Source organism: Poeciliopsis prolifica, unplaced genomic scaffold (assembly GCF_027474105.1).
Source record: "Poeciliopsis prolifica strain line A6 unplaced genomic scaffold, Auburn_PproV2 SCAFFOLD004, whole genome shotgun sequence".
Classification (NCBI taxonomy): domain Eukaryota; kingdom Metazoa; phylum Chordata; class Actinopteri; order Cyprinodontiformes; family Poeciliidae; genus Poeciliopsis; species Poeciliopsis prolifica.
The window spans coordinates 16,034,034-16,060,606 of NW_026562379.1; the positions used below are offsets into that span (position 1 = coordinate 16,034,034).

At 41.2% G+C, this 26,573-nt stretch overlaps 2 protein-coding genes across 6 annotated transcripts in view; one reads left to right on the plus strand and one right to left on the minus strand.

Annotated features, from left to right (window-relative positions):
• On the minus strand, positions 1-21,116 carry bicra (BRD4 interacting chromatin remodeling complex associated protein). Of its 4 annotated transcripts, none has more exons than XM_055028668.1 (15): positions 21,079-21,116; positions 16,906-16,951; positions 16,756-16,801; positions 15,590-15,655; positions 11,544-13,505; positions 10,375-10,560; positions 6,790-7,461; positions 6,179-6,359; positions 5,335-5,435; positions 5,112-5,246; positions 4,547-4,608; positions 4,312-4,460; positions 4,149-4,243; positions 3,950-4,052; positions 1-3,360 (listed from the first exon to the last, which is right to left on the minus strand). In XM_055028668.1, exons 2-15 carry the CDS (start codon positions 16,944-16,946, stop codon positions 1,802-1,804), a joined length of 5,358 nt encoding a protein of 1,785 aa, XP_054884643.1. In that variant the 5' UTR covers positions 16,947-16,951; positions 21,079-21,116; the 3' UTR covers positions 1-1,801. The 4 variants fall into 4 exon arrangements, with proteins under 4 accessions (XP_054884643.1, XP_054884642.1, XP_054884645.1 ...); XM_055028667.1 differs by having other exon boundaries at positions 3,950-4,055; XM_055028670.1 differs by lacking the exon at positions 15,590-15,655 and having other exon boundaries at positions 3,950-4,055.
• The window catches only part of napab (N-ethylmaleimide-sensitive factor attachment protein, alpha b), an 11,779-nt gene continuing 5,393 nt past the window's right edge, over positions 20,188-26,573 (plus strand). The window contains exon 1 of one of the 2 annotated variants that reach the window (XM_055028674.1): positions 20,188-20,293. Coding sequence is in view for 1 of the 2 variants with exons in the window: in XM_055028673.1 (XP_054884648.1) it covers positions 24,140-24,237 (98 nt within the window). In the remaining variant the exon portion in view is untranslated. Of the gene's footprint in view, positions 20,294-24,040; positions 24,238-26,573 lie in introns of those variants that run through there. The other variant, XM_055028673.1, reaches the window with a different exon arrangement.

Consider the following 26,573-nt stretch of genomic DNA (forward strand, 5'->3'; position numbering starts at 1 on the left):
TTCATAAAAGAAGCAAGGTTTAATTTACAGTTTTACTAAATGTACATTTCTTTTTAAAAAGTGTCATTATACACAATAAATACAATACAAAAATTAATCTGTAATACTATACTTCAAATTCTCTTCCGGTCTTTTTTTTTTGTACATTATTATTGTTCCATTTTTTTCCATTTCAATGTTTTTGTGCTGTGTTTGTTTCTGAATTGTCCTAGAAATAAAAATAAAAACAGGAAACATAGCTGAAGAAGAAAGCTGAAAGAATGAGGAAAGCCAGAGCTAGTCTGCCCCCTGCTGACGGAAATGCATAATGCTTTAACTTCATGAGCCGCAGACAAACAGAAACCTGGTGAAATCTGTCGACAGGCGCGGAAAAGAACAGAGTTAATTTACATTCTGACATCTTGATGTTACAGCATTAGAGAGCAACCAAAACAAAAAGGTTCTCCTATCATTTCCTCGTTTTGTCACCAAGGTAGCGACAGGGATACAGCTGTGGCCTGCAGTGAAAGTGTGTCATTTGCATTTGTGATAAAGAGTCTAATGTGTAAAGGTGCAGGGAACGCGTCAAGGCGCCCCGCCGGTTTATTTTTCTGTGATGCTCGACAGGGCGTCGTTTCGGCCAGACGAGCGGACAGAGTCTCCTCCTGGGGACAAGTTAGAGGAATGTAAACATGAAGAAGAGAGAAAAAAGAAACATAAAAAGCAGGCGTGATAAAGGTCTGTGGTTCACCGTTTTGCTTTTGCCACATTCAATCCATAAACCGGGCTAAAAATAAGAAACGTTTGGACAATTCAAATGGACAAACGCTGCAAAAACACAAAATCTCACCATATAGTTTTGGTCTAGTTTCTACTGCAAACAATTTCTCACACTTTAAAAAAGACAAAAATCACAAGAAACTTTTCAGTAAGATAAAGGAGCTTGTTTTCAGCCAATAATTTCTTAATATTGATCTTTTAAAAATCCAGATTTCTTCATTTATACTATTTTCCCCATAATATAAATGAAACAATCTGCCAACATCTTCATTTATTTGAAATAATTTAAGACAAAACTAACTTCAAAATAACTTTTCAGAAACATATAAAAGCATGTTTTAAAAAATAATTTAATATTGATTAAATAAAATCAATTGGCAGATTACTTCACTTATTACAAGAAACTTTTCCTTCATTACAGCTGAAAAAAATGCCAGTTTATAACATTTTTGTTAATGTTAAGGAATTATTGACTTAAAACAAGTTCCTATATTTTGCTGAAAAGTTACTTGTAAGTTTTGTTTTATTCAAGCGCACTAAGATATTTGAATAAAAACTACATAAAAGATGTTTGGTTAGTTTGTGTTTTTACAGTGAACTAAGTTAGCACAGTTTAAGAGAATAACTGTTGTTACACTGCAAAAACACAAAATCTTACCATGTATTTTTTGTCTAGTAGAAATATCTCAGTTCAGTTGAAATAAGACAAAACTAATTTATAAGTAACTTTCTAGGTTATCTTATTTAATAATTTCTTAATATTCTAGTTACACTGGCAGATTATTTAATTTGTAACATTGGAAAAATGTTTTATTTGAAGTTAAATAATCTGCTTGTAAAACTTTTTATATCGATATTAAAAAATTGTTGAATTAAAACAAGCTCCACTGTCTTGTGAGTTGGTTTTATCTTATTTAAAGTGAACTGCAGCAGAAACGAGACTAAAAGTGCTCAGATTGAGTGTTTTCTGCAGTGCAGCGCCCCCTGTCTTTCCCCTGTTGCAGCGTCACCCCCATCAGTCCAGCCTGGGGTTGAGGGCCTGTTATCTGCTCTGAGTCTGGGGGACCAGGCTGCCGTTGTGGCCCCGCCCCCCGACCTGAGGGCCCAGCGAGGACGACGACGGAGCGGACGACGCCGTGGGGGGCGGAGCTCTGTGTGTGGAGACCGCCGAGTCTCCCGGGCGCTGACTTTGGTGTTGGTGCGTCCTGCCGCCGGCGCCGGCCCGGACGTGGTGTCCGCGCACGCCGGGCTCCTGCTGCAGGTTGAGGATGCTGTCGATGGCGCACTGCAGATGCTCGTTGAGCGAGTCGTCTGGCGGGCTGCCGCTGGAGAAGCTGGCGTTGTCCATGTCGGGCGAGTCCGACTTGCAGCGTTTGGCGGGAAGCAGAGAGTCTCGGGCGAACGACGACTCCGGGGACGGCGGTCCGGGCGCGTGCTGGTCCATTCTGAACGTCCCGCCAGTCCTGTGTTTGTTTTTCCCGCTGAACCGTTTGTACTTGTCAGCGTCTTGGTCCGTGTGCTCGTCCTCCCTCTCCTTCGCCGCCTCGCAGTCCAGCAGCAGAGAAAGATGGTGGTGGGTCGCCGTCTTCACGCTCCGGTTGAACACCTCGTTCATTTTGTCCATCGTGTTCCCCAAGCGTCCGCCTTCAAGACTCGGGTCCGCCTCCCTGTCTCGCTTCTCCACCCGTACGCTCGCTATGACGGTCCGTTCCGAGGGCGGGGTGGACGCCTCGTGCCGCGGCGGCGACGGCGTAGTGATGGGGTAGGAAAAGCTTTCGTCCAGTCCGCCGGGGACGCCGGGCCTGACCCGGGGACTGATGTTCTCCCTGTAGGTCTTTCTAAGCGGCAGGCGGCAGGTGGTCTGTGACGACGCCGGGTTGTGTTTGACCGGGTGGTGGTCCAACGAGCCGTTCATCTGCGTGGTCGTCGACGACGACGGAGCAGCGTTTCTGAGGTTGCTCTGAGTGGGCGTGACCGTCGGGGACTGAGTCCTGATGACGGTGTTGGGGGGCGTGGCTAGGTGCTGGGACTTTGCTGGCTCCGGCGGTGGCTCCGGGGTGGAGCGAGGTTGGGGGGCGTGGACGGGATCCAGGGCGGTGTTGTGGACCACCTTGCTGAACCCGGTCTGGTCCTGCTTGATCTTCAGCTTCAGGCCGATCCGGCTGCGCGCCTCGTACGTCTTGATGGGAGGCTTGCTGGTTCGCTGTGGAAGAGCGTCGTCATCGTCCGCCGCCGACTGGAAATTTAGCGACGACGACGAAGAAGAGGAGGAAGGCGCTGCCGGAGCGACCGGCTTGGCCGCCGGAGGACAGCTGCTGGACCAGGAGACAGAGGCGCTGCCGCCGCCGTGCTTTATGACCAGCTTAGTGGGAGGAAAGGGGGAGCTGGAGGGAGCGGCGGGGACGGGAGGAGGCGTGGGAGACGCAGGAGCAGCAGGAGCCGCAGGAGTCGGAGCGACCTTGAGGAGAGGAGCGGGAGACGGTATCAGAGCGGGAGCAGCGGTGGAGGCCGCCAGACTCGCTGACGGCAGATCCGGAGGCGCTGGTTTTGGCTGGGATGGAACGCCGCTCTCCAGCATCCGCACCGTCGCTGCAAACTCCTCTGCAAGGAAACACAATCATTTACATTACTGATAAATAAATATAAATGACCAGGCCTGTCGCACAAAGCAATAAATTAATCTCAATTAAAACAAGCTCAATAATTTCTATTTGCTTTTTTTAAGTTTTTTCTCTTTTTCTACCAAAAGTTGGATGACAAAAGTTTTGATGGATGGATGGATGGATGGATGGATGGATGGATGGATGGATGGATGATGGATGGATGGATGGATGGATGGATGGATGATGGATGGATGGATGGATGGATGGATGGATGGATGGATGGATGGATGGATGGATGGATGGATGGATGGGATGGATGGATGGATGGATGGATGGATGGATGGATGGATGGATGGATGGATGGGATGGATGGATGGATGGATGGATGGATGGATGGATGGATGGATGGATGGATGGATGGATGGATGGATGGATGGATAAACAAACAGAAGACAATTTGAAAACTTCCATCCAGATCAGCAGAAAGTATTTTTCTATTTTTCCGTGTAATAATTCGGTTTCTCCAAACATTTTTCCACGTCGCAGTTTTATTGTTTTTTGTTAGTTTGGACATTAAAGCCACCGACCCGGTCTCTCCTTGGCCAGAATCCTGTCCTGGTTCAGGGCGACCTTTTCCTCCTGGATGAACATCCGGTCGATCATCACCATCTCTGCCGACGGGCCCAGTCTCTGCTCAGGTTCAAAGGCCAAAAGCAGTTGATTCAAAATCAATCCAAAACAACGAAAAGTGACTCGGACACGGAGATCGCTGGGTTATAAACTTACTTTTGACTCTGTGAAGAGCAGGTACCGATATTTATCCAGCATGGCCTGGGTTCGCTTTAGCAGCTGGCAGGAGACTCTCTCAAACTCATCATCCACTGTGTCCAAGAGAAGCAAAACGTCAGGACTGTGAAAGCTGCAGCACTCAGCAGATCCAGGATTTTACCTCTCTGATAGTCTTGAGAGGAGTTGGCAGTTCCCTGGTAGAGATGGTAAGGCAGCAGTCTGTGCAGAGTGTCGTCAAACGAGTGGAAAGGAGCGCTGTAGTTGGGGTGAAGCACTGAACCCTGGTGTTTTCTTAGCTGCTCCAGCATCCTGCAGAGTGTTTACAGGAACCGGTCAGAAATATGCCAACAACAAAGCGGTTCAACTCTGGCTTGAAGGCAGCAGAGGCAGCAAACCTGGCTTCTTTACTGGGCTCGGTGCTTAAAGGCATTTTTACTGGTGGCGTCTGTGATGTGAGCTGAAAGGCAAAGAGGGAAACGTTTAAAAAGTTGTTCGAAGTATTTGTTTAGCTCCAGATGCATCCTTTGCTACAATTTACCAGGTACTCACTAAAGATGTTGTGTTATTGTATTTTAGAGAATAAAATGTGCATTTTTTATTTTAAAAAATGATTTAATTAATTATTTTTATGCATTTCTAATATTGCATGACAGAGGGTTAAATGTTCTCAGAAAAAAATCCGCAGAATGTAACAAAATGTCATCAGATTAATCATAACAATAATTGATAGAATAAATTATTACTGGAATGAGCAAAGATAGAAAACACAGATCAACTCAGGGTTGGGTGGCTGGAAGAATAAATAAACAGAGAATCAAATAGAGATTAACTAAAAGGAAAAAAAGACAGAGGAAGGACGGACAGACAGACAGATTAACCTTTAGAGAACAGGATAAGGAACATAAATATTTTCCGTCCTCATCTCGCCCGCCTCCATGCTGCGCGGCTCGCCGCTCCTACCTGAGTCTGCAGAGGAGGCTGCGGCTGTGGAACCGGCATCTGAGTCAGAGCGGGCCCCAACACCTGGATCTTCATCGCTGCTTTTCCCAGAGTCATCCCCCCCACTGAGCTGATCACTCCTGGCTTTGGCTGAAGCTGAGCACCAATTCAGAAAGAAACGCTTCGTCTCAAACACTCACGAAACACCTGGAGGAAAACCTCAACGTGAAACACGTCGACTCACCTGTGCAGGCTGGGTAAGGCTGGCAAGAGTGACCGTCTGATTCCCCGGTGCTGCTGCAGTTTGCCCTGGGGCTCCTGAGAATACCTGTAAGTCACTTGATCCTATAAAAAAAGACAAAAACGATGATTAGAAAGGAATCACATCGTTATGACCTGTGTAGGTGAAACACAAGAAAGTAAAAAAATCTTGAAAAAATTAACATAAGAACATTTTCTGGAAGAAACACAGAAATTGCTGAGCATAAAAAGTCAAAAATCTGCAATGAAAAATCTCAGAAATTTTTTGGAAAAAATAAAAAACAAGGAAAAACAAAAAGGTCAAAGATTTTGTAGATAAAACTTGGAAATTTCTGAGTATGAAAAGTAAAACATTTGTGAGAATTTTGAAATTAATCTCAGAAATTTCTAGATGAAATTTTCAAGTAAAAATCAGAAAATTTCCATGTTTTTTCTAAAAATGTTGTCAGAAAATCTAATATTTTGAAGTTCTTTCTTAGCAAATTTTCAAATTCAGAAATTGCTTTTTTTCTTCTTGAAAATTTCTCAGATTAATTCCATATTTTTTTTGTTTTTTCCAGCTATCTTTTTACTTTTTAAACTCAAACCTCCTTCTTTCTCTCAAAACATTTCTGAGATCATTGTAAAAAAAAAAAAATTTATTTAATCGCAGATTTTAAACTTTTTAGGCTCAGAAATTTCCTTGTTTCTTTTTCTTTATTTTTAGAAAATTTCAGAGATTAATCTAAAAAATTGTGAGTTTCTTGGCAAAAATGTCTTCTTCCTTTTTTCTTTTTCCCTGTTGCGCCGTGGCAGAGACGCGTCACTGAGGGTTTTTAACGCTCTACCTGTGGCGGCGGTTTTGATGAGCACCGACGTCGGCTGCAGCATCGTGGGAAGCTGGGCAGGTGCATCAGAGCTCGCTGATGATGTCATCACCACCTTGTCAACAGGCACGTCTTGCAGCGAATTAAATTGACTCGTGGCTTGAGGTTGAGGCTTTGCTTGTAACATGATGTTCTGCTTGACCTGAGCAAAAAAATTTAACTTAATAAGTGACAATTTTTACACAAGATTGTGGAATTGATTTGATTCATCATAATTCAGAAAATTTACAGGATCCTAACAACGTAATAATTCCCCTTGAACCTTTTCACATTTAATCCTGTTGCAACCGCAAACTTTTATGCATTTCATTGGTATTTTTTTGATCAACACAAAGCAGAGACACATTTTTAAAGAAACAATTAATTGTGATGAATCAATTATTGAAAATATTCATCAACTAATTTAGTAATTGATTGACTATTAACTGGAGGATACAGACTAAGACAAAATATCTGCCTGTAAAAATGTAAATTTTAGACTTTTTAGAAATGCCTTGTTCAACCAAAATTAGCAGAAACTGTTTTAGGAAAATAAACATCACTATTTTTTGCAGTAAAATCAGAAGCAATACCTGTTGCAGCTTCTCCAACAGCTGTTTATGCTGAGGCGAGGGCTGAGTGATGGAGGACAGAGTCTGGATTTGTGCTCCTACTAATTGCAGGTGATGCTGCTGCCCAGCTGTGAGGCCCTGGAGGGGAACTTGGGCTTTCACCACGGCTGGAGCGCAGGTGCTAACAGGAGGTGCAGCAAACTGGTGCTGCGCAGGTGGAGCAGCAGCAGCAGCAGCAGCAGCAGCAGCAGGAAGAGGCTTGGGCGACTGCGACATGGGAGGCATTTCCTGCTGGTAGGGCGTGGGCTGCGAGGCCGGTCGAGGCAGAGGTTGGTGCTGGACCTGAATGTGCACCTGCTGGGGCGGCGTCTGCTGCAGCTGAGCCTGCGCGGCGGAGCTGGCAGCAGGTTTGGGAGATTCTGCGATCGGGTTGTGGACGATGAAGAGTTGGGTGTGGGATGACGGCGTGCAGGAGCGCGAGGGAGTCTGCGACTGCGGCTGAGGCTGAGAGGAAGGGCGCGACTGCGGCGGCTGTTGATGGTGAGGCGACTGGATCTGCTGGCTCAGTGTCAGGGGAGACTGGGAAGGCTGCGGGCTTTCCGCTACCGGAGGCGTCGTGGCGTGGGAGGTCAACGCCGGCGAGGAGGACATGCCCTGGATCTTCAGAGCCTGCTGAGCTCCAGCAGAGGGAACCTGGAGGGAGCACATCGTCGCAGCGCAAAAACAAATCAGGGTTTAAATCTCTAAAAGGAACAAAACGCAAAAACATCCACATGGTTTTAACGATGGGATTCAACATCCGGGCTGGGCGACAAGATTTCATCCCAAACTGCTGTGAAATATAGATTTTATATTTCATTTAAGTGTAAAATAATAAGCTAAATTACATCTGTGCAATAAATTGACAAATGAGTTTTCCAATTCTATATATATTTGGAAGTTGAGTTAAAATAGACAAAATATTACGGCGAGGTTCTGATAATTTTCATCATTACGAGAATGTTTGGCTGGACAATAAATTAATTACTATAAATCTGGATAGATTACCATTAACACATCTGATGCAATATTTTATAACTCCAATCCAGAACCCTGATTCGTACAAATGACAGAAGGGGTTGTGGAAATAAAAGCCACTTCTGAAAATTATTTTCTGTCGTTTGTAATGTAAAGAAGTCAAACAAAAATAAATGTAATTTTTTTTTTAAAAAATTAGCAAAAATAGCAGAAATTTAGATTTCTGGCTAAATTTCCATTTTAAAAAAATTGTTGTATAAACAATTTTCTAGAAAAAAAACAAGGTAATATCTGAGCTCCAAAAGTCACAAATTCGCAAATAAAAAATGTCTAAACTTTGTGATTAATTTAAAAAATTTTCAAGAAAAAACCCCAAAAAAACTCAAGAAACCTTCAAGCTCCAGAAGAAGAATTTGCAACAAAAAAATAAGTCTGGGATTAATCTCAGAATTTTTCTAGAAAAAATAGAAAACTTCCAAATGTTGAAAATGTTTAACTTTTGAAGCTCAAAAATTTCCGTCGTTTTTTTTCTGGAAAATGTCTGAGATTAATCTCAGTTTTTTGCCGGAAATGTGCTCCTTTCTTTAGCACGCTGTCGCAGAAATCAGATCAGGTATGAAAACATGTTCATTTTTTTAATCAATATCACCCAACAGTAGGCTAAATACAAGTTAAATGAATTATAAATTGAAATGAAAACGTCGCCCAGCCCCTAGTCGCACAAACATCAGTCAAACAAGAACAAACAACACGAAAGCGGACTGTTAGCCTTCTGTATCTACAAACAATCAAAGCACACAGATTATTCTTTTTTCTGCGTCTGAGGGCAATAAACATATAAAGGGGAGGAATAACTGCTCAGTGAACCAAAAGGAAAACCTGTTGACAGAAGCGAGATTTGTGGGACTGTGATGGTGAATTAGAAGGTGATCCGAAGGTCGTGAGGTCACGGGTCGGAGGACCAAATCATTTGGGTTTGGGAGGCGCTACTGGTCAACGTGGGGATTTAAAACAGGAGACGCAGTGTAACGAGGCATGCAAAACAGAGAGCAGACGTCTGATTCATCAGCGGAGAGGCAGAGGAAATCCTACAGAGCGATTAGAGAGGTGAAGAGGCTGCTCTTGGAAAATTTTAAATATTTTGGAACAAGCACATCTGCATGTAGTTGGGAAATGCACATTTTAAAATTATAATATTAATGAAAACAACAAAAACAAAAAGGAATCTCCATTGTCAGCCAAAATGTTTGCATGAACAAGTCATGAAGTCATAGAGATGCACCGTGAAATCGGCTGGTGCCGATTTTTTTTAGCTTGATTGGCTCCAACTTGGTATCGTTTCATGTCAGCTCACAAAAAACATCCCTGGAGTGTTTTTCCATTGTTATTAATGTTTTAGGAATCCTTGAATCTCCTTCAGCAGCCTATTTACACAAAGCTCCGCCTTAGAGCTGCAGTCCGTAGGCGAGCCGCTCCTCCAGACTAGCAGCAGCAATTAGCAAACACCTGGTGGAACATTTCAGTCAAACGTTCCTAAAAACGTTTCCAAATGACATAATGAGGAGAGAAAGAACAGGAGCTTCTTAAAAAGACAGAGGCTACTGGCTAATTTGGTAATAGATTAATAGTCAAGAGTATGTTGACTCTAAAACTCATTTACAGAAAGAACAACACGCAGGGCAGTAATTAAGCCAAAACTGTACAAAAAAAATTGCATTTCAGATTTTAAAAAATTGTCTGTGAATCTGTTGTTTTAGCTTCACCTGGTTCAAATTCTGTAAAAATAATCTCCAGTTAAGCATCTTTTTCTCTCTAATTATTAATTATATGTTAATCCAAAGAATAATCAACAGATCAGCACTACAGTATATCGATTTATTGTTTTAAAAAGGAATTTAATTGTTTATTTGCATATTTTAAAGTCTTTATAGTATTGTATTAAAAAGGCTTAAGCTGATAAATAAAAAATCTGCAGAATGTGCCAATTTTTTATCCGATTAATCGTCAGAAAAACTTTCACGTTCCGTTTTTAGTCATGTTTCAACCTCATCATTTTTAGCAATTATTCAAGCCGATATTTTGTAGTACAACTTACAAAACTGCAAAAGCAGACATATTTTTAAGTGGCAGAGCAAACTTCCATCAATTTATTGTTCTAGTTTATTTGAAATAATTTCTTCTGTCTTCTCAGCAAAATTCTCCAGCTCAGCTTTGGGGATCCCAGAACAATCCGCTGAATTTTTCATCCAAATAATTGATTACTAAAACTACTTGCAGCCCGAATTGAGACCGGAGATCAACTTCAAAATGATCGGTGCATCTCTACTGAGTAATAAAACAGGAACGGACAACAGGGACGATCATGCTGCTACTAAAATCAAGCAAAGTGTGGAAAAGCACAGATGCTGCAAGCGAAGGACCGGCTTCTTCCACCCTGGAGTTAAAACAGCGCTGGAGAGAGCAGTGGAAGCAGGAGAGGTACAGAGTTGTGACGGGGAGGGGAGTAAAAAAGGTAGGAAAAACCTAACACTGTGGCAGCAGCAGCAGCAGCAAGTGGGGGTGGGGCTCAACATAAAGGGGCAGTTCTACCTTTACCACTGCTGTCATGTGGGAGGGGCCAGGGGAAGGGCTGTGGCTCTGACCCACCCAGGAGTCAGTAAACTGGCTGTCATGGACAGCAGGGGCCGCAGTAGTGATGCTGTTGCTGCTGACGATTACAGACGCTGGGACGCCCACTGATTGGGTTGACTCATTCTCTGTTTGGTGGCGCTGCTCCTGATACAATTACCATTTCAGGATAAGGGGGAGGGAGGAGGGAGGGAAGGAGAATGAGCAGCAAAATACTAAACCAAAGAGATCACACCAATTTAACACTCGTGCATGTTACTTTTTTCATTATTTTTTTTTAAAGGTGACCTAATATGCTTCCTTGAACAAGTTAGGATGTATAAATATAGAAAGAATGTTTGTTACATTTTCTTTTTTGCACAAAATTGTTCTTAGATAGGATCAGTTCTGTTCAGTTTTTTGAGCTGTTTTAGGGCGTTTGTCACTTTAAATCTAAATTAGCTATACTGCAAAAACACAAAGTTTTGCTTAATTTCTAGTGCAAATATCTTAGTAGACTTGACATAAGAAAAAACAAAAACTTACAAGTGACTTTTCAACAAGTTATTGGAGCTTGTTTTAAGTCAAAATTCCTTAATATATAGAAAAAAATAGTACTTTTTCAATTGGTAGATAAACTCACCTCTAAGAAACATTTTTCCCTTGTGGCAAATGAAATAATCTGCCAGTGGAATTAGAACTTCATCAATATTAAGGAGTTATTGACTTAAAACGCGCTCTTGAAAAGCAGAAGTGGAGCCTCCTGCATATCAGACAAGAATGCAGCAAGTGGTTTCTGGATGTTAAGTCAACAACTCAAGTAAGAGTAAAAAAGTACAGTGTACTAAAATTACTTCTAAATGTAATTTTATTCCAAAAAGTTACTCAAGTAAATGTAACTAGTTACTGCCAAACTCTGGGTAACGATGCAGGGCCTGAAGATTGTGACTCAACATTCAGGATGTTTTTGAAACAGCTCATTTTACAGACTCAAAAAACTTGAACTTATTGCTAAAAAACAGCTGAGTGTTGTGTTTAGAAGCAGTAGAAACACAAAAGAAAGAACAAAAAAGGGCAAAAAGTAAATTTTGCACAATAGGTCGCCTTTAAAGACAATGTTAAGAAGAAAAGCAGACGGGTGGAGCGCTGACCTGCTGGAGGAACATCTGCAGCGACTCCTGGCTCAGGATCATGCTCGACCCCTGGTTGGTGAACAGCAGCCTCCCTGGGCTGCTCTGAGCCTGCGGGGGGACCAGACCCACGGCCGTCACCGAGGATGACGTTGAGACAGACATGGACGGAGAGGAGGAAGCGGCGGCAGACGACGCAGGGTGCACGGCGAGGATCGACGACTGCGGTAAAAGCTGCGGCGCCGGTTCTGCCGAGCCTCCCAGCACCGTAACAGCAGCCTCTGCGGTTTGGACTCCTGCGGCGCCGGGCACGGTGCCCGGCTGGGCCTGCAGAGTGGTCTGCAGACTGATGGCCGGGCTCAGCCCCTCCACCTGACCCACCATGGTCAAGGAGTTCTGGAGGCCCTGAATCACCGTCTGGGCGTGGCCCGAGGCGGCCGGCGTCTGCGTCTGGCTTTGACTCTGAGCCAAAGAGGCAACCGGCATCTGAAAAAGCGTCGGTGTGCCCATCTGACCGGGCTGCAGCTGAATGGGTCCGGACAGGATGTGGGCGGCGCCGGGGTGGCCCTGCGACGATAACACCTGACCCAGATTGATGTTCTGGTTGGCGGTCAGGATCTGATTGGCGATGAGCTGTCCGCCGGGGCCCTGGCTCGTGATGATGTGGCCGCCCGGGTGTTGTGTCAGGATCTGGCCTCCGGCCTGAAGCTGGGGCAGCAGGAACTGGTGGTTCTGGCTCTGCAGGACTGTCTGGGACGGGATGACAATGCTGCCCTGCTGGTTCAACAGATGCACGCTGAGGGGCTTCCCAGAAGGCGGCGCAGCTTGCTGCTTGAACAGGGCCTGCTGGAATTGCGGGCCCTGAGTGGCGGCTTGCGTGCTCAGGACGACATTAGAACCGGGCTTTCCCGCCAGGAAGGCGACGTTCTGGGCAGCAGAAACCGGAAGCTGCTGCAGCCCAAGCGCTTTGTGCGCGTCATTCTGCTGAGCCTGGGGTGCTGCCTGCGGTGGCGGCGGCTGCTGCGGCTTGTAGACTTTCGGCTGGATGGCGCCCCCCTGTGGGGGTTTGGGCTGAATGGGTGTCGGCGTGCGCTGGATGATCACGTTCTGCATGATCTGGGCTTGAGTTTGTGTCGGCGGCACCACTCCTCCTCCGAAGCCCACGAGCCCAGCGGGGGCGCTCATGGTGGCGGCGCTGATGCTGCTCGTGCTGCTGACAGAAACAGCCGGTCCGTTTAAAGCTGTAGCGCCGACCGCGGCTTTGTTGCCCTGGATCAGGCCCAGACCGGCCTGAGAGCCAGCAGCGGACACCTCTTGGTACCCGCCCATGGCTTTGGCCAGGATCTGCTGCCCCGACTGGTTGATGGTCATGACCGTCGGCTGGCCCACAACCTGAATCTGTCCGATACCCAACGGTCCCGACTGGCTCCCGTTGGAAAGGGCCTGGAGGCTGGAAATGGGCTGAAGCGTCACGTTACCGAGGCCGACCTGCTGCATGAACGGCTGGACGCTGATGGTTTTGTTCATCACTTGCGGCTGCAGCTGGAGCCCCTGCTGGGCCAGAACCGACCCCAGCATGTCAGCCGTAGTGTTGCCAGGGTTACCCGCCGCGCTTTGCGCCGACCCGGGGAAAATGGTCGCCGCCCCGCCGACTCCGATGCCTACCCCGACGGCGGCGCTTCCAGCGTCAGGCAGGGTCTGGACCACCTGGGTGAGACCCGGGATCCCGAAGGACACCAGGTCCAGCTCGGACCCGGCTTCCTGCAGGCTCTGCTCAGTGATGTTGGCCTCCGCCAGGCTCTGCTGCAGGATGTCGCACGGCTCGTGGTTCGTTCCAATGCCGTTGCTGTCGCCGTCTCCGCCCGGCGAGCCGCCCAGGATGTCATCGTCCTCCAGGAAGTCCAGGTCCACGCTGACTCTGGGGAGGCTGGCCGACTCACTGACTGGCAGCTGGACCGCGGGCTGGACCTCTGAAACATGGCCCTTTAGAACAGCAGAAGAAGAAACGACGTGAAACCGTGAAACGCAAAATAAAACATCAAACTGACAGAGATCACACACTTTTCAAGAACTTTTAAGGTAAGATTTCAAACTTTTCCAGCACCACTTTGTAGACAAAAACATCACAAATGAACTAAAAAAACAAAGTTTCAATTTTCTATTATTATAATAATATATGCCTATTATTAATAATTTTATGTTTTGAAATGTCTCACACACACCGGTATGGACCAACTGCAGCAGGACTTCATGCACACCAAATCCTGCCCCCATCTTCCTACAGGAGGGCAAAAAGCTGCTCCCCAATAATAACCTGGGTTTTTAGCAGTTGTCAATGTAACATGCAAAATTTTAAGTGTACACCTGATACATAAAGGAGACAGGGACTCTATGACAGCTAGATAACAAGGTCAGGAAAAAGTTTTAGTTAAAAAATATATATATACCGAGTGGGAGGGAAGTAGTTCAGTTATGCTAGCTTGACTTTGACAACCGTAACATGTTGATGTGCTGTGGAATTCGGTGTTTTGTTCAATTTAAAAAAACGACAAAAAAAAAAGGTGGCCTAAACACCAACTCTGACAGATCATTAGTAGAGCAGGTGATTAAATTAGCTAATCAACCACCGCTGTGTTAGCTTAGCTAATAGCAGCGTTAGCTCATCTACCAGAGCGATCAATTATTAATATCCATCCATTTTCTTCTGCTTATCCGGAGTCGGGTTGCGGGGGGAATCCCAAAGCGTTCCCAGACCAGCCGGGTCTTCCGTGCCCGGAATACCAGGGAGGCGTCCAGGAGGCATCCTGACCAGATGCCCAAGCCTCAACTGGCTCCTCTCGATGTGGAGGAGCAGCGGCTCTACTCTGAGTCCCTCCCTGATGACTGAGCTTCCCACCCTATCGCTAAGGGAGAGCCCAGCCACCCTACGGAGGAAAACCATTTCGGCCGCTTGTATCTGCGATCTCATTCTTTTGGTCATGACCCAGAGCTCATGGCCATAGATGAGGGTAGGAACATAGATTGACCGGAAAATCGAGAGCTTCGCTTTTTGACTCAGCTCTCTCTTCACCATGACGGACCGGCACAGCGCACGCTTTACTGCAGGCGCTGCGCCGATCCGCCTGTCGATCGCAAAATAAATATCAAAACATGAAAATGTTTGAGTGTTTTTTGGTGTTGAATCCTCAGTCAGTTGCTGTGGCAAGGAGTCTGTGCAGAGAGCGAGAAAAAAGCGGATTTGAGTTGTCCTTTAACGTTTTTTTTTGCGTTATTTTCCCCAGTGCTATGGCATGTTGCTCTAAATTATTTATTCCTAATTGTCCAGATTTTATTTAATTGTCGGGATTGTTCCACCGTGGCAGCATGGATATGGATGACAAGTAAAATTGTTTTTTTGCCCTCCAGCGTTGTACGCATGCATGAAATTTCCGGATATAAATAACTACCATCCAGGAGGTCCATATATCTGGCTGGTCTAAAAACAAAATACTAATTTAATTGTAAAAAATCCCCCACTCTCAATAACCTTTAACATATAAAATATAAGACAAGCTTTATTTCAATTACAAGGATCAATAAGTGGTTGAGAAATCAGGAATAATAAATATTCATTACATTGAAACAAGCCAAACAAATGGTGTTAAAATAAATCAACTTCCTGCTCAAAATAAATGCTTAAACACAAAATACAAAGAAAGTGACAAAAAAATAGAAATAATTGTTGTCATTTTAACCTAATTTTTTTTTTAATCTAATTTAACTTCAAACAGAGAGAAAAATACCCATTTATCTTTTAATTAGCTGTTAGTTTCAACTTTAAATAAAGCTTTTTAATCACACGTTAAATTGAACTCTTTTACAAATCTGTGCAGAAGAATATCAAACACTTTCAAAGACTTTATACAGACTTAAAAAACACCTAATTTAAATCCAAGAACTTCAGGCACGCAAACAAACCCTGAGCTAATTGGAGCTCATACATGTTAGTGGGAGGAAAAGGGATCAGAAGTCGCATGCTACAGAGACCGAGAGACGAGAGCAGGAAGAAGATGGGGGATTTTACTCACCCCAGTGGCAGAGAAGAACGAGCTGGAGGGGTCACTCGTACCATCCAAAAGGTCGTCAGTGTCCAACTACAGACACATCCACCAAGGGTAAGACAGACAGAAAGCGAAGGTACCCAAAGCAACAGACAAAAAGTCACCAGGACAGGGCTGGGCGATACGGATTCAACATGAAAACTTGCCATTTCTTTCACAACAGGTCCAATTTCATTTCTAAGTTTTTACAAATTGCTTTTATTTCAATCATCCCTTCTGTGAGTTGAATGGCAGGATATGAGCGTTTTCTTCTAATACAGGAATAAAGTCCTGAAATTAGCAGAAGAAGGTTGTAAAATTACGAGAAATAGACATTTTAATGAGAGAAAAGCTTGAATAGTTATCGACTTAGTCCATGCCGTTCTTTCTTCAAAACAGACTCAATCATTTCAAACTCCTGCTACTGATAATAATTTAGTTCTGATGTCCTGAAAAACAAAATATTTCCTTATTTGAAAAACCAGTAACAAAGTACTACTTTAATTTTTATGTTTTTGCTATTTGTCATGTAATGTAAAATAACCCCAACATAAATATTATCATAATATTAGGACTTGATTCTCTTTTTTTATTTTTTTAAACTTTACTATTATACGACTTTATTCTCGTAATTAAAAACAAACAAACAAAAAACTCATAGCCTAGTCCTAATGTTTTGACACCTGAATTTAACGTTTAAATAAATAAAATCTATAAAAATCACTTGTCAGACAAGATGGCAGAAACCCAATAAGCGAATTGGTGAAAAAAAAATCCAAGCTTTTCCAGAAATGTAATTTTCAAAAACCCAAAACTGTGATTACTCTGTAAAATCGATTTATCGCCCAGACCTATACCAGGATGAAACATTCAGACTGTCAAAAAGAGGTTAGGAAAAAGGAGAGTTCAGAAAAGCTCCAGAAAAGAAGCGACAGGGGAATAAAATGAAGGGAATAACTCAAGAGTTGGGAAGCGTTAGTAGTCGTCTCTCTTGTTGTGTGAAGCAATCATAATGATTGATGTAAACGAAAGCAGCAACTTATGGTTGAACACCAACTCACTACTAAATTATTCACCAAAAACAACCAAATAAAGAAGTTCATCAACAAAAGGGTTTGTTTTGTATCTAGAATGAACCGCTTCCATGTACTTACATGGGTCTCAGATCCATGAAGAAAGTCATTTAGAGCTTCTGGGTCACTGCAGACAAAGAAAACAAAGGCATAAAGACGCATCTAAGATCCTATCTAGTATTATTTTGATTAATATTGTTATTGTTATGAGATATTAGAGCAAAAACTCACCAAATTACATCTAGAAGGCACCTGCCGTCTTCATCATCCATGACAACTATTGCAGATTTAAAAAGAAAACACAAAAGTGTAACAACAGACAACGATTAGCTCTTATTAAACACAGTAAATAAGACGTTTATAATTTGGCTATAACTACACCAGACACCTCTTGGAGAACATTGTGATAATATCAGATGTGAAAGACAAAACAGAAATGGTATAGCTGCTAAAATCTGACAACGCTCCATTTTTGTTTACATTTGTTACTTCTCCAGTGGTTTTTGTGTCATTTCCTCCAGTGGTTCTTGTTGCAGCGCCACTTCAGGCCAGGAAGGGAACAAGTTTTTCAAAATGTTTGGTTTGACAGTGCAGTGTGAAAGCAAACGGCAGCAGCTGAAAATGCAACAAATGTTGCAATTTTGGTCCCAATCTAGTCAAATACTGAACTATCAAGAGTGAAAACACCTCCAGGCACTTTATCGCTTTATTTAGCAACTTTTTGGGGAAAAAAAACATTTTATTCAGCAGCCCAGGCTTTTAGAAATTGGTGATCTGTCAAAAAATTGCAATCGGTCCACTCCTTGTTATTATTAATAAATAATTAACAATAGTAATAGTATTTGTTTTGCTTCTTTTAAAACAGTTACAAAGTGTTTTACATTACATTATGAAATCAAAATGCATAAAATAAACACGCAGAGAATGAGAAGCCGAATGAGAAGCAATGAGTTTTAAACATCGAAGAGCCTCGTCTAACACTAAGTGGCAGTCGATTCCAAAGAGGCGGCGCCTTGATCATAAAAGCTTGAGAACCCTCAGTCTTCAATCTTCCTCTGGGCACAGAGAGTAATGACTGGTCCGATGATCCAACAGTGTAAGGAGTCTGAAGCTCAGAAACATAAGATGGGGCGAAGCAATTCACTGCTTCAAAAAGCAACATTAAAATCTTGAAACCAACACTGAGCATCACAGGTGAGCAGTGGAAAGAGATGGACTGATATGTTCATCTCTACTGAGGGCTTTTTGAGGAACATCAGCAAATAGAGAATTACAGTAAACAAGACGACAAGAGATGAAGCTTGAATGAGAAATAGAGCGAGAGATCATTGATTTTATTTTGGCAGTATTCCTAATTTAATGAAAGGCATTTTTTATTAAAGCTCAAATCAGAATATGAACCACCTCAAGGCTCCTGGGCTGGAGTCTATGACCAAAAACTAACACTTCTGGTTTGTTAATAACAATAAAAAGTTATCAAACATCCAGACTTTGAAGCCAGTGAGACATAAATTTAGCATATTTTCAGACGGGTTTCAGAATCATCAGTGAAAAAGTGACAAGAGATATTTATGAATAATTTAATGGAAAGTAACAGCGGGACAAGAATGGAGCTCTGAGGAACGCCACAAAACTAGGAGTTACTGCCAACAGTAACAGAGAAAAACCTGTCACTTAAGTAAGCGGTGATGTTTGAACATCAGCTTCAACAGCTCTAATGAACACGCAAGTACACCATCCAAACATGTCAGGTATGTGTGAAGAGACATGAAATAACTGAGTCTGTTAACAAAAGAATATTTAAGACAATCACACATTTGAGTTTATGTTCCAAATGAAGCTGATAGACCCAAAGAACCAAAACTGGACAGCAGCTCAGCTCACTCTATGTCGTTCCGAATCCTTAAAAGTGCATTTTCAGAGTGAAAACTTGAATTATTATTTTGAAAAGCCAATTAATGAATACAGATGATTTTTTCCAAAATTTTGGCCATAAAAGGCAATTTGGAAATAGGTATATAGTTATTAAAATCATCTACAGTAATTAATTTTAAAAAGAACTATTTTGTTAATCTTTAAGCATGAGCACTATGGAAAAAGAATTCAAGCTCGCTATACGTAGAGATGAGTGTAAATTTTAATGTAAACAGCGCAAATTTTCCTCTTACAACCAAACTGCAATAGCATCCGTCCATAAACCCATAAAGGGTCTATCATAGAGAAACATACAGGTCCGACAACTACACACCAGTAACTGTTGTTGCAATAACACAGTAATAAAGAAATGGATGGCATATCTGAGCTGCCACTTTGCAGTACAGAAGTTTGTACAAATATACACATCTAGTTAACTGTAAATATGCCAAAGGCGAGAGGATTTTCCTGAGCAGGTTCTCCTATATGCCTGTTTGACTGAAGACCTGTACAGGATGTAACGGCTACATCAGAAATCCTCCAATCACAGCCAAGATCAGGATTGTACAGGTGGATAAATAAAGTAATTATTGAGAAATCATATTTTAAATAAAGAATTATTTTCTTCAGTCAAAGACACAACAAATCTCCATTTTTTATAAGACATATTTTATTTACTATCCTTAGAATTCTATAAAAATTCCATAAACCAGCTAATTAAGATTTAAAAAACTTTTAGAGGTAAAGTTTTGCAGAACATTGATACTGACATTAACAGTCCAGTTCTTGGGCTAGTATTATTCAATATCTGTCTTACTTAATGACCACAGTGTCTTACCATCACTGAGTGAGTTTATAACATCTTTTTATGTATGGATGTGGGTTATAATTTCTTCTGATTCAATCCAAAAAAGTCCAAAAATCATCGTTTTCAATCCCAAAAACGTAAATCTTGAGATGTAGCACTTCATTGAGGCTAAAAATTACAGAGCAAGACAAAACACGACTCAAAATTGTTATAGTCACATAAGACTAATATTACAAAAAGTGTAAAAAAAATGCAGGGAAACAAAAGCATGTCTTTATATTCAGTTTTTAAATTACTGAAACTCAGTCAATTTGATGAAAACAAAAACAAACAAATCAGGGAAAATGTTGCTACTACTTTTAGTTTTGACTAAAAGCAAGAAAATTTATCCTAATTGTAAAATAATAAATTACTTGTCATCTCTATATTTTTTTGCCAGAAAGCTGTTTACTCCGTATTCCCAAGAACAATGCTACAAAAACCTAGTTTAAAAACAGATACAAGCAGCAAAAACAGAAACTAACAACTTATTAAAAGCAAGACAGAAAACATCATTTATTGTAGCTTTCCTGTAACATAAAACGTTATTTTATCAGTTATTTTTGCATGTTCTTCCCTAAAATGTTTGTTTAATTTACTATTAAACAAGTGAATTCGTCTTATTGCTACATAAAGAAGAGTGTATTCTCTTTTGCACTATTTTCACGATGACTTGCAGCGCGTCATCTTCTCACATGCAGGCTCAGTAATAACAAACACTGATGCGGTTAGGATGAACTCAGACCGAATTTAGATTTGCTAAACACCGACAAACGGCCGACAACAAACTGAAAACGCGCGGTTTTCGCACCGCCTGGAAGGATTTCCGAGTGTGGGCTCTCACTGTCTTCATCACAAGTAACAACTCTGCACGCAGCTTCCAGCCACACAAACACAACAAATGCACACGGTGTTTAAGCAGAGTGGTCATCGATACTATGAAGGGAGCTCGGTCGTCGCTCTGAGAAGGCAGCGGGTCGGAGCCATTGCTCGGGTAGAGCAAACCCAGTGCGCAGGATTTGAATGGAGACACTGCAAACGGATTGCTACATGTTAGCTGGTGTTTTTAAACAGCTTTGCAAGCAACCTTTAATTATTTCTCCCAGCACATAACGTTTGACAGCAACACACCTGGCTTAGAACTCAAATGAAACCAAAGTTTTGGTTTTAAAACCCAGTTTTCACCCCTATTTCTGGTAATTTTTTTGATGCAGCTCTGCTGAGTTGCATTAGCCTAGCGGGCTAACCAGCTATCAACAATATTGAGACATACAGCTAGCTTGAGCCTTTGACATTCAAAACAAACCATCGAGTGACACAAATTGAACACTGGAGCTGCACAGCGGAACCGCAGTTCAGCCAGAACCGACAAGAGCCTCCTGCTGGGACGTTCAAGCGCAACTACGTAGCGAGCTATCGCTAATTGCAAGCAAAATATTAGTTAATGTTGGAATACTCTTGGATGAGGGGGGTATGCTTGGGAATTCGGTGGAAAATGAACGTGTTTACGGTGCGGTGCGGCAGCGTGGCGCTTCGATTGCGTTAGCGATGCGGTTTGTGTTTTGTGCGCAGTTGGCAGATATTGCGGCTTTGTAACGGTTATTCGGATTAATAGAGAAATTGCTACATTGTAACAAACTCACCCGAGACGTTAGAGGTGCAGGCAGCGCGGGGTCTCCAGGACAGCCTCGCACGGGCTGCTCAACAGGACCCGAGTAGAAGCAGGAAACTGGAGACTTCCGCTTTGCCTGATCGAAATCTGCGTGGTACATACGGATTCACGGGATTCAAACAGTTTTTCTAACACAACAATCAACCTCTTACACAGAATTTAATAACGTTTTGGCAAATTAGCTGAAAAAAAACCTTCCTCGTCCTACCATTTAGTTCTAAACATTAGGAGAAGGGTAATTTGGGTCACTGAAATGAAAAGAATAGCGAAAAAGCCTGCCCGAATTCTGACTTTAATCTCAGATTTCTTATTTTAACCTGAGAATGTCGACATTTTCAGCAAAAAATGACGCATTTAATCCTCTTCTGTATAAACAGTCTGGAACAAAGGAAATAAACATTCTGAGAGAAGCCTGAATTCCCGAGAATAAAGTCAAAATTCTTAGAAAAAGCCTGAAAGTGTTTGTTTTTGGCTCATTTAAGGAAAGAAAAAGTACAGGCTACCAATAAATCGAAGTTTTAACAATATACCTGGACAAACTTGACTGTTCATGTTGATTTTGTAGTTCAAAAAGAGAAGAACTATTCCTTTACAGCCAGAAGCGATGACAAAGAAGAGTGGGAATAATTTTCCACTTGAATGGTGACCACAGTGTTTTTCTTAGGATATTACATCATTAACAGCCAAACAGTTCATTTTAAATGAGCAATAATGAAACGTAAACCTCACCCTTCCTATGATATTCCAGCTGAATTCAATCAAACGCATGGAGAGCTGTCAGTTTAAATAATAATAAGTATCAGAAAACTGAGGATGGTTGGTAGAAAAACTAAATGTTTAGGTTTACCAAAGAAGACACAAAAGTAGCAGAATATATAACAAACACACATGTGCCAACACATTTCTAAACTTTATAAATAGACGTGCCCTCCTTCTTTTTTCATAAATTTTGATAACTTTTAAATGTATTTATTGCAGTTAATTTGAGAACATTCCTCAGCTTTTTCCTGCTGCTCGTGGTTTTGATTTTTCAAAATAACAAGCAACAAGATCAATACATAGCAGCTTTATTGTGAAAAGATGAACTTGTCAGTGCAAGTTTTTTAAAATTAGCGTAACAATTCAGGATGTTCTGCCATATTCAGAACATTCAAAGCAGGAGTTAATAATTTCTCTCTTTTTTTGTTGTTGTTTTTTTTTTCTGGGTTGCTCTGAAGCATCTAGTTTATTGTGCAAATAATGACTCTTCATAAAATAAAGAAAACTATGAACTAATAATCCTATTCATGAAACTGTTACACAACAACAGAGTATATTCAATCAGAGGTTGCTTCAAAACCACTGTAACAAAAACTAGTACTGTAGATGCTTCCTAACCACAGCGACTCTTTGAAAAAACCTGCATAGTATGAGTTACAATATTTAATTTTCCGTTGGGATCAATAAAGTACTTTTAAACTTGATGGAATTAAAATCTCTTCAGACAACAAGAACAATCATAAAAATGGCAATTAAAATATTCTGAGCATCACATAACAATGGACCCTTTGGAGTATTGATGATGAAGAGACAAAGTTACATTAATTTGAGATGAAGTGATATGTGATCATGTTTTCTAAAGATAAATCTCATCTTTTTTAAATTATTCTTATGACAAAATGTTTGATAAATGTTTGATTAATAATTTTCTGACAATTAAAACAGTTTATGCAAGCAGTGCTAAATAATGACAAAAAATATTCAGAAAAAAAACATTTGTTGCTAATGACATTTTTTGCAAATGAAAGTTGCCTAGAGGGGGAAAAAAAATCCTTTATTACTTCATCAAATCTTGGAAATTCTTATAATTCAAGAGTTAAATATTGCAGCACTTTTCAATTAAACATAACTATTAATCCAACAGGAAATTAAATATTGGAGCAGGTCTGTGACATTACTTCTCATTGGTTCCTTACGTTTTTAAAATTTTTAGAGAGTTATTATAATGGAATACCATGGCAACAAAGTAACAACTCGGTGCAGCGAATTAGCATCTCAAAAGTTCAAATAACACCTGAACTATGACTACAAATCCCAGAAGAGTTGAACATAAGGCTTGAAGTAAGTTCAACCCATCTCTTCGACTGATTGTGATGGACAAGAATCATTGCACTATTTTTTAACCATATGACCAGAGAGAGATTTAAAGAGATTTAAAGAGGAGTGGCAAAAACAAATGAAGTGGCTCGCCAAATGGATGTTGTCATTCAGGACATGTTCCTGTGGAATATCATCACTGCGGCCCAGAAAATGAGCTGCTATGACAGTCATGAGAAAACTATGCAGCAACATTCTTCAGTCAGAGGCCTCCTTTGATTAGGAGCAGAACTGACTGCTACTGGATTTCCACTTTGAATGTACTTTGGATGACTAACAGCATTTAATTTCTCTTTGGATTTAATAAAGTATTTTAGTACTGAATTGACCTAAAAAAGCTAGTAGATCTAAATATTTGGCTCGTACTGTGCTTCTTGCTTGTGCAAATATTGTTTTTGTTTTATGGAAAACTTCTGACTTGTTGCTTGGCATTTTAAAAAACATTTTGTTTCTTGCCACACTTTATTTCAAATGCAGTTCTGATTCTGCATTGATTAATTAGAAATCAGCTCTTTCAACTCTTTCAACTGGTGTGACGTGATTTATAGCTCCGATTTCCGAAATTCATTTAATCCAGCACTAAAACGCACATAGCTTTCCTTTTTGGGTATACATTTGAATGAATTTATAAAGTAAAAGTTTTTTTTTTCTTTTATGGACGAGTAAAGAATTTTAAGGGAGCTGCTCTAAGTGATTTACAGAAAAATAAAGGTTGTCTCCGAGTTTTACGAAGAGTACCTGAACGCACCAGCAGAGGGGTTCCCTTCTCCCCTGTCACGTGACAGAGGGCAGTCTGTGGTTGGTGATGTGACAGTGCCGCTAGCACTCGTTAGCTAAGTTTGTTGACTTTCGTCATTACTCGCGCCTGCTGACCGTTGGGGGAAAAGCTAGCAAAAATGGACAACAGTGGGAAAGAAAGAGAAGCCGCGGCTTTAATGGCGGAAGCGGAGAAGAAGTTAAAGTCTTCCCAGTCGTTTTTCGGCTCGTTTTTTGGGTGAGTGTGCGACTGTTAGCCAGAGCGAGGGCCAACTATGCGGAAGGTGGCTAGCTGAGCTGTTAGCAGCACATCTGATGGCAAAACATACAGTACCAGTACAGCTGTCGGTGATATACGGTGGTGCTTAGCGCTCCAGGCTATCAACGAGTGTTAAAATGTTTCTCTAGACCGCGACTGGACCCGTCTGGGCACATCACTGCGTAATATGTTGCTTTTCACGGCTAAAATAGCGACATACGTCGTGACAACTCCGTTGTTAAAACAAATCGATTCGGTAGCAGGCTATTATTTGTTTAAATATGACCTCAATGACACATTTAAGTATAAAGTTTGATATGTGCGGACACTTTCTGTAATGTCGCTGCTCTGGCGCCTCCTATTGGAGCAGTCAATAAGTGCAAGTCACATGTCAGTCACGTTTGTTTATAGTATCAAACCAGAAAACATATGAAAAAGAGTTACTTACTTAACGTAATTAGGAATTACAATAAACTCCCAGATGGCCCTAAAATATTCAGTAAATCCACAAATGAACTGGAGAAAAAAAAAGTAAATCTTTAAAGCAACAAGGTGATAAGAATTATATTCTGATGCATTGTGTCCATAAAAAAATGAAGAAAATGATAGGAAAATACACTAAAAATGAAAACGTGACGGTGTTCTTTAAGTATGAAACAGCGCACACCCTGGAGAAGTCACCAGTTCATCAAAGGGCTAAAATAGGATGGACAGCCGTGCACACAAGCTCACAGATTCCTCTGACAGGTGTGTTTTTGGAAGCAGGAGTACCTGGAAAAAAACAAACAGATTCACAGGGAGAATGTACGAGCCAGGACTAGAAAGCTGGAGCTCCTTCCTGTGCTGCAAAAAACAAACAAGTCATCATCCTGCCTTTGTGCTGAACTAAGACTTGATATAAGACAGGTTGTTTGCACATTACTGGTGCTAATTAGTCTGTTGCAATAAGATGATTAACATTTTTAAGCACAATTATTGTTTACAAGAACATTATTATGTATTTTGTTTATGGTTTTGGTTGTTGTTTTATTTTGTATTATTTAAAATATCCTCCAGTTAGAGTGTTAAGAGTTCTGTTCTGTTCAACTTTTATTGGTCTTTAAGAGTGTGCACTTGTATTAATATACTATTATTACTATATAACTTGAAAATGGTTTCAAAACAACAAATTTATTGTTTATTGCAATCATTTCTTGGACAAAGCAAAATTACTTGCTTTGATGGCAGAGTAACCAAAATTTTTACGCAAATAAGAGTAGCATCCCTTTAACTTATTTTTACTCAAGTAACAGTAAAAAAGTATTTGGTAAAAACTGTACTCAAGTAACTGATCAAAAATATCAATCCTTTAATGTTAAAAAATAACAAAAGTTGTGAAAATGTTGGTATTTTAAGGACAAAATGAAAGTAATTCATATATAAAACTTTAACAAATAAACTGCAGGTGTGTGGGAAACATTTTTGTTTTTCATTCTGTGGGTAGAAAATCCAGAAATTTCACTCAAATAAGAGTAGAAATGCTTTATTAAAAAATACTTTTAAAGTACAGACTAATAAAAATACTCCTAAAAGTATTTTTTTTCTCTCCAAAACTTTACACAGGTAAATGTAACTAGTTACTTCACAAAACTAAAAATGCCGGTTTGCGCTCATCATCGAGATACTTTCTCTTTCAACAGAGAATGATGATATTATCCAGCCATTTAAGCCTAACAGAGAGGAAAACTTCAGTTTTGTATCAGTGTTTCTCAAACCTTTTCAGGCCGAGGACCTGAAAAACATACTCCCTTTAACAAGCACTCAGGGACCACCCAACTAGAAATTACCCCGCAATAACACATCAATATATACAACCTGAAATGAAATTATTGGTCTCTTAACTCATTGTTTTTGTTCCTCCTAATGTGAAAGGTGACGCTGTTTTGTATATGTGACTGGGGGCGTTTTGAGTTATTTACAGATTCTGAAAGTGCGGTGTCTAAGCTTTACTATGACGGAAAACACACAGAAATAAAAAAAGTTCTTTACCACAGCTGTTGTGTGCATTGATAACATTTTAGGACCATTTGTAATTTAGAAACATAAAAAAACAATAGATATGAGTCGCTTTGGCAAAAACAAACATTGTCTTTCAGACAGTTGGAAGTCCTACATAAACAATTGTATTTTAGGAGTTAAGATGCAGTTAGTCAGCGCGGGGCGCAGCGCTGTTCACCACCTCATCAACATCATCTCGCATTCAGCAGCATGCTATGTGATAATGTTCAAAAACAAAAGTTCTGCAGCTCAACCTGAGAAACTTTCCACCAGTATCT

Excerpts from the sequence above, each read along its gene's own strand:
- bicra (XM_055028667.1), bottom strand. The coding sequence starts at position 16,946 with ATGGATGATGAAGACGGCAGGTGCCTTCTAGATGTAATTTG. Across the intron at positions 16,802-16,905 it reads TGCCTTCTAGATGTAATTTG|TGACCCAGAAGCTCTAAATG; the intron begins GTGAGTTTTTGC and ends CTTTGTCTGCAG. Across the intron at positions 5,247-5,334 it reads GCCTTACCCAGCCTGCACAG|CTTCAGCCAAAGCCAGGAGT; the intron begins GTGAGTCGACGT and ends ATTGGTGCTCAG.